The 8,323-nt window shown below is 31.1% G+C and overlaps 1 protein-coding gene across 1 annotated transcript; it reads left to right on the plus strand.

Moving 5' to 3' along the window:
* The first annotated feature begins 5,936 nt into the window (after positions 1–5,936).
* LOC111782587 (L-type lectin-domain containing receptor kinase VII.1-like) lies at positions 5,937–8,323 on the plus strand. The gene has a single exon (XM_023663367.2). It carries the CDS (start codon positions 6,046–6,048, stop codon positions 8,080–8,082), a length of 2,037 nt encoding a protein of 678 aa, XP_023519135.2. The 5' UTR covers positions 5,937–6,045; the 3' UTR covers positions 8,083–8,323.

Here is an 8,323-nt window from a genome sequence, read left to right on the forward strand (position 1 = left end):
AAATTCGTTGAAATATTTCTTTTAATATCAATTTAATTACCAATTTTATGAATTTTGATTGATTTTTTTTACTTTAATTTGTAAGTTTTCGAATAATTTGTATTATTTAATAAAATTATAGATATTTTTATTTCATTATAAAGTTTTAATAATTAATTTAAATAGAAACAAATTTAATTTAATATTTTAAATATTTATCCATAAAAATTCGACACATTCAAATATGTTTAGTTTAAGTTAACGATAGAAAATTAAATTATTTAAAATTTTTAAATAGGGTAATAAATATAAAAATTCTAACCTAGAATTTAATTTTTGTTGGTCTAATTTGATGGAAATTTTTATGACGATTTTTTTTTCCAAATCAAGTTTATTTTTTTAGAATTATTGATTTTTTTTCTTTTCTTCTTTTAGTTGGGAGTAATTGAAGTTATTAAAAAGTAGGTTTTTATATGTTATTATAAGCTTGAAATATTAGCTTTAATTTTAAGAGTCTACATTGTTGTTGGAATCTTTCTTTATTATTAGAGCTCGGCCATTTTTTCTTCACCTTATGGCATTTGGGGTCCGAATCAAGAATCCTATATTTTTTAAATTCATAGAATTGACTTAACTGAATTTCTAAAATCTGTATTGATTGAGCTATTTTAGAAACATATTTATTTATCCTGAATTTTCTTAAACAAAAATTAATATTATTATTGAACAAATTTGGCTTAAAAAATTAACTTTAAATAATTAAATTTAAATTTATTGAAATACATGGAATAATACTATTACATGTCCCTACCAAGGCGTTAGATGCTCCAATTCTGATACCGTCACATTTAAGTTAAAATATTTAAATAGAAGTGTAAAAAAATTCCTTAAAAACTCAAACATATATATATATATATATATATATATATATATATATATATATATATATATATATATATATATATATATATATTTTAATTTAATTTTATAATTATATTTTTCCAAAAAAAAAATCATAAAAATATAATAACATAAAGTTTGTTTTCTTTTATATACTTCTAAAATATATATTTTAATTCTAACTTTTTATAAATAAAAAATAATACTAAATAATCGAAGACAGTTATTAGTCATCATCAAATATAATAACATAAAGTTCATAAATATTAGATTTTTTTTTTCTTTTATATACTTCTAAAATATATTTTTTAATTCTAACTTTTATAAATGAAAAATAATACTAAATAATTGAGGATGGTTATTATTTAACATCACAATATAATAACACAAAGTTCATAAATTTTAGATTTTTTTCTTTTATATACTTTTAAAATATATTTTTTAATTCTAACTTTTATAAATGAAAAATTATACTAAATGATCGAAGATAATTATTATTTTTTATTTTAGAGACTAATAAAAAAGTTTGGAAAAATTATGAGTTTTTTTTTTTTTTCTTTTTTAAGCTTACAATCATTTATTGGCAAATCTATATAAATAATTTAATTAGTTTGGCAGGGTAGTTAGACTTAGGTCTTAAGCTTATAAGTATTATTATTATTATTATTATTATGTTTTAGGGCAAATATGTGGCCGTTTACTGGACCAGGATTGCCCAATGAGAAGTTATTGGGCCCATGAAAAGTAACCCTCTTATTGGGCCTGTCGACCCACCACGTGTCCATCCTTTTCATCGGTTTTGCCACGTCAAACAATACCGAAGCAACGACAACAAGGAATTTGAGTCCATTTTCTTTCTTGCTGCGCAGAGTACTTATTTTACCCGTAATTTATTTTAGGTATATTTTACCTAATCTCTAATTTTTCTATAAAAATTAGTTGACTATTTTTAATATTGTAAAACATTATTAATTACAAATGTTGAGTTTTATTTTATTAGTATAATGGTAGATATTTAGATATTTTAATCTTTTTAAATTTCTTCAAATTAAAGTTTTCAAGTCAATATCTTTTTTTCAAAAGCTATCACAAACACACTTATAGTTGTATTAACTTTTGGAAGAAAAAACCATTCATACCTCATTTTCTATATATTTTCACACTGTCAATAATAATCAACCTTTCAAATGAATGAATAGATTCCACATCCGAATTAGAGTCATTTAATTATAGAATAATTAAGAAAGAATTAAAAGAATGGAAGGAACATTTTATTTGGAGCAATTTTTTTCAATGGCTCATTCGTAGAAACTTACCGGTTAAATGTATTTTTATTTGGAGCAATTTTATAATGAACCCATAAGATGCATGTGAGTGAGGACAAAGTATACCGAAGTGACTTATGTTGGTCTGTAGAAATAGTATTTACTTTTAGAAGCGAGGGGTTAGTAAACCTAACCATGTTATAGGGGATGCAACGAAATTCGAATTCTAAATTATGGACATGGATCGTTACAATAAATAAGATCTATAGCTAATTAATCAACAATTTGAAATATTTTTATTATTCTTTTCTATCTCCAACTTTTTTGAATTGCTTGACTTTGATTAACTGTGGTAACAATATTAGATGACACTCAGTATTTTAGAAATATCTATATATTTATTTCTCAATACTATTTTGTTGAATTCATTCAACTTAAACTTCTAGTATTTTTTTAACAAAATAATAATATTTTAACCGGTTGATTGATAAAAAAAAAAAATAGTGGGACAACTTGAATTAATATGCATGACCTTGTTAATATACGAACACAACATAATTTAGTCGTAAGTATTGACTTTTGCACAAAATTTTGACGGCTTCAATGTTTGAATTTTTATGGGTCAAACGATTCTAACATCTTTTTCATTTATAGATTTATAGAGATTTAATGAGGCACAATCTTTTTGGTGTTCAAACACCATTAATTATATATTTCTATTTTTCTTCTCATATTTAACAATAATTTTTGACTTATTAATACTGAAAATCTCTAATTAAATTGTTATGAACATCAAAAGAAAATAAAACGATAATCATGTTACTATATTTTAAATTGATAAATCATTAACATTCACTTAAAAAGAAATTAAATCATTCATGAAAATGACCTAATTTTTGTTTTTTTAAAAATTTGATGATAATATTGTCATCTCTTTCATGTGTAATATGTAATTGGGTGAAGGAGGTTCCGAGGCAAATAAAAAATAAACCAAATTAAATTATTTTTTTTATGAGGAAATTATTTTTTTTATGAGGAAAAAAGTGTCACAATCTATGGCTCCAATTCCACGTTGGGTTGCTTTTGACTTTAAATATCTAATATATGTTATTGAAAAAAAGATACATCCAATATGAACATGTCACACTCATGTCCAGCTGGGAACTTCACATTTTTTTCACCATCAAAATAAGAAATATATGCTCATATTGAATTAAAAAAATTGTGTTCGGTTCAAATTTTATGTCTAAAAAATTATCTAATCTGAAACATAATTAAGAAAATAATGAAATCATCTTGTAGTTTCGCTTCGATTCAAGCAGAAGGATGAGACGAATTAAGATTTGCAAATAAGGAAATTGCCAACCAGTATGGTGTTAGCTTAACATACTGTGCTACCTAATCCCGTGTATTACACCTAGTAAAAATAGCTAGAGTTGCGTGAGAATCCTTCCTCAAAATTATTGTACTCGTTTGACTTGGTCAATTAAATAGTCATAAAGGTTTATGTCCTTGCCATTGAAATCTAAAGATATCAAAACATTATTACCATATTTTTTTCCTTGTTTTCATTTGGCTCGTATTATCAAATATATTGAATATTTATGCAATTGGTTGAAAATCAAGACATTGTTCTAAGGCTATATATTTAAATAGATTTGAGTCAAAAGAAACATGATGTCGAGATTACACCCTCATTGGCGGGCTGTGGAGTAAGTTTGTTTCATCATATATGTTCATAATTAAACAAATTTTTTCCTTTAATATCACAATTATTTTTCTAATAATCTTATCTTATCAACAAAATCTTTTATGATATTAATAATATAATAAATGGTCTTTATCACGACTTATTTATCAAATAGCTCCTTTTATCTCCGGAAGTGTGGTGCAATAAAATGATTGGATATCCCAACCATTTTAAGGTATGTATTCTTCCTCAATTTAATCAAATTACTCAATTATTTCTCTCATTGTGATTATTAAATTAACGAACATTTTATGAGAAGAAAGATTACACATAGCACCTTAATCTCTCATTCAAATTCTCTCTCGCATATTATCTTTTCAAATCCCGCTCTTTTTCTAGTTAACAACGCTCGGCCTTTCATAATAGAGCTACTTAAGAAAAAATTGTAAGAACGAAAATTAATTACCATTAATATACTTTTAATGTAAAATAAAGTTGAGTTAAAATGTTTTTTTTTTAATTCTATAATTTTAAAATTTTTAATTTTACTCTTTCAGGTTTAAGAGAGTAAAATTATTAATATAGAGGAATCTATTTTTAAAAAATATATTGTAACCGTTTAAATTCATCGTCATTAGATATTGTCCATTTTAGTTTGTTATGTATTTCCGTGGTCTCACAATTTTAAAATGTGTCTGGGAGAGATTTCTAATCTTTATAAGAAATGTTTATTTCTCTTACAATCTACTCTAGTCAGGGTCAAACATTCTTGTTGGTACATCGCCCGATGTCTGGCTTTGATACCATTTGTAACAGCCCAAGTCCACCGCTAATAGATACAGTCTTCTTTGAACTTTCTTTTTTCTACACTCTTATAAGAAATGCTTCAATTCTCGGAAGATTTAGATACGTAAAATCAATAATTCAAATAGAACCTAATTCACTGAAAAGGAACTTTATTTGGGAATTGAAAATTCAAAAGTCCACGTGAGACAATTGCCGTTTCCTGTATAATGACTCGTAAAATAATAAATAGAGGTCCTTCCTTTGATATGGAGGGCAAAAAACACCCAATATTTTAAATAAATTAGAAAAATTGAAACAAAATTCAATGCTTGCTGCTCTTTCCATATTATAATTACATAATTAAGCTGTATTTGTCTTTTCTGTTTGTTCATTTGGAATTTTAAATTTTTTATTGCTAATTTTTCTTACAAACACAACATCCAGATCCTTCAACAATCTTGACGAAATTTATTCAATTATTTTAAATAACTAAAGAAACAAATTTCTTCCCATTATTTATAAAAAAAAATAAAAAATAAAAAAAACTTTTTTTATTCCAATACGTCCCTTAATTCTCAGAATTTATATTTTTGTATCTAAACTTTTGAAATTATTATTTTAACCAATTTTTTTTTTTTCAAAATATCTACTTATTTAATAATTGTGGTTTTTTTTTTTTTTTTTTAATAATATCGCCTTTATTTTTGGTCTTTACCTACTTATAATATCTATTATGCCTAACTTATGAAATTTCCCACGTGTTTGTTTGTTTTATTTATTAACATGCCACTGTGAATACTGAATATTTGTATGATATTATCCAATTTAAGTATAAGCTCTCGTGACTTTATTTTTTGTTGTTCCTAAAACCCTTTTCTGTTGAAACTTCACAAGGGTTGCTCCGTTCCCCAATCAGATGTTTAAGTATAAGCTATATTTTGGGAGGAGCCAACCAAGAATATGACAACCTCTCAATTGTCATCGTCTAGCCTTTCTTACTACCCACGCTCGACTCTAGTGTAGTCATTCCTTATTATCCTCTCAATAACCCTAAGATATACCAACTTAGATACTGTTGCTACTTATGGAACCAAAATTTACCAAATACTTATTAACTAATTTAGTAAGAGTGCAATGGTCTGTAATTATTTTAAAAGTTACCTTAGTTAAAGTAAGCGAAAGACCAAAAAGATTGAAATTTGAAATGGGTTTATTTTATTATTTTTTTAAGAATTAAAGAAGAAAAAAAAAAGTTAGAAATTTGAAAATGAAATTTAAGGTAAGAAAAGTGGATTGGATTAGAGGTAAAAAGAGAGTCGGTGTCGTACAGGGTTTTGAAGCCTAATAGTTGACCAACAAAATTCTGCCCATCTCTAACCGTGTGCCTTTTTCTTCATCTTCCTCTGTTTCTTCTCTGCTCCTCCCATGGCCGCTCTGAAACTCCCAATTCTTCTCCTCTCTTTCCCCCTTCTTTTCTGCTCCATATCCGCCCTTGATTTCGTCTTCAACGGCTTCAATTCCAACGATGTCTTCCTCTACGGCAACGCCACCATTGAATCCCGCATCCTCGCCCTCACCAACCAAACCAGTTTCTCAATCGGTCGCGCTCTGTACCCTTCCAAGATCCCCACTAGGGCACCCAATTCCTCCCGTCTCTACTCCTTCTCCACTTCTTTCATCTTCGCCATGGCCCCTTACAGGGATACCCTTCCCGGACATGGCTTGGTTTTTATCTTTGTTCCGGAGACTGGGATCCATGGAACTGCCTCCGCTCAGAATTTAGGGTTTTTGAACTTCACCCTTAATGGGAGCCCTAATAACCATGTCTTTGGAATTGAATTCGATGTGTTTGATAATGAGGAATTCAATGACCCCGACGACAATCATGTGGGAATCGACTTGAATTCCTTGACGTCTACCGTTACCGGAGAAGCTGGGTTTTGGTCCGACGATGGCTCGTTTAATAGGTTCCGGCTTAATAGCGGCGAAAATTATCAAGTCTGGATTGATTATTCCGATTTTCAGATGAATGTTACGATGGCTCCGGCGGGGATGAAGAGGCCACGGCGGCCGTTGATTAACGCCACTCTGAATCTCTCCCATATTTTCACCGACGAAATGTATGTGGGGTTCACGAGCTCTACAGGGCAGTTGGTTCAAGGCCACAACATTTTAGCCTGGAGTTTCAGTAACTCTAATTTTTCGTTGAGCGAGAGTTTGATTACCGCTGGATTGCCCTCCTTCGTCCTCCCAAAAGACCCGATTACTAAATCGAAGTGGTTCATCGCCGGAGTGACGGCCGGCGGATTCCTATTCGTTTTCTTCGTAGCTACGATTTTGGGGATTTTGATTGCAGACCACCGGAGGAGAGCGAGGGCAAGAGCGGAAATGGAAGACTGGGAATTGGAGTATTGGCCACACCGAATTACATATCAAGAAATTGAATCGGCAACCAAAGGGTTTGCAGAAGAAAATGTCATCGGAGTTGGAGGGAATGGGAAGGTGCACAAAGGGGTCTTGGCTGGAGGAGGTTCAGAAGTTGCCGTGAAACGAATTTCTCACGAAAACGATGGGATGCGAGAGTTCTTAGCTGAAATCTCGAGTATAGGGAGATTGAAGCACAGAAATCTAGTCAGTTTGAGGGGTTGGTGTAAGAAAGAGACGGGGAATTTCTTACTTGTCTATGATTACATGGAAAATGGAAGTTTAGACAAATGGGTATTTGATTGCGACGAGAGAAACATGTTGAGCTGCGAGGATCGAATTCGAGTATTGAAAAACGTAGCTTCGGGGGTTTTGTATTTACACGAAGGATGGGAATCCAAGGTCCTCCATAGGGACATAAAAGCCAGCAATGTGTTGCTAGACAAAGACATGAATGGAAGACTAGGAGATTTCGGTTTGGCTCGAGTCCATAGCCACAACCAAGTAGCTAGCACGACTCGAATCGTTGGCACCATGGGCTACATCGCGCCAGAGTTGATTCGAACGGGACGAGCCTCGACTCAATCAGACGTATTTGGTTTTGGTGTTTTGATTTTGGAAGTGATGTGTGGGAGGAGACCAATAGAGGAAGGGAAGCCACCATTAGTGGATTGGGTTCGACGATTGGCGGTTGAAGGGGAGATCACAGCAGCAGTCGACGAGCGACTGAGGAAGAAGGGCGGGAGGAACGAGGAGGAAGTCGAGAGAGTGTTACATTTGGGATTGTTATGTGTACATCCCGACCCGAAAACTCGACCGAAAATGAGGCAAATTGTGAAAGTTTTGGAAGGAAAAATAGAGGTGGATGAGAATGAGAGTGAGAGCATGAATGCTTATTTGCTTGAAAGATTGAAGTCGCAAGGAATGTGGTGTGATTCTGGCGTTGGTTTTGGGCATAAACATCCAACATTTGAGGATTTTCTTCAGTCTTCTTCAACCTCCCTGTCTTGGTCCGATTCCATTGTAGTGGGCAGGTGAGGAAGGTATTGGACTTGGAAACTCATTGTACTGGATTATTGCTTTTTATAGTGTACATAAACAAACTACTTCTAAACACTGTTTTTGGGCTTTCGGCCCGTTTGTAAGATTCCACAGTGGCCCACCTGTGTCCATAATCATGGATATGGGCCTTATGAGGCCCAAATTATGGACTTGATGGATTTGATTATCTTCCAAGTCCGTTCATCACCAATAACACGATCTTCCATTTTAATTTTAA

Source organism: Cucurbita pepo, chromosome 20, assembly GCF_057944985.1.
Source record: "Cucurbita pepo subsp. pepo isolate OVF chromosome 20, ASM5794498v1, whole genome shotgun sequence".
Lineage (NCBI taxonomy): Eukaryota > Viridiplantae > Streptophyta > Magnoliopsida > Cucurbitales > Cucurbitaceae > Cucurbita > Cucurbita pepo.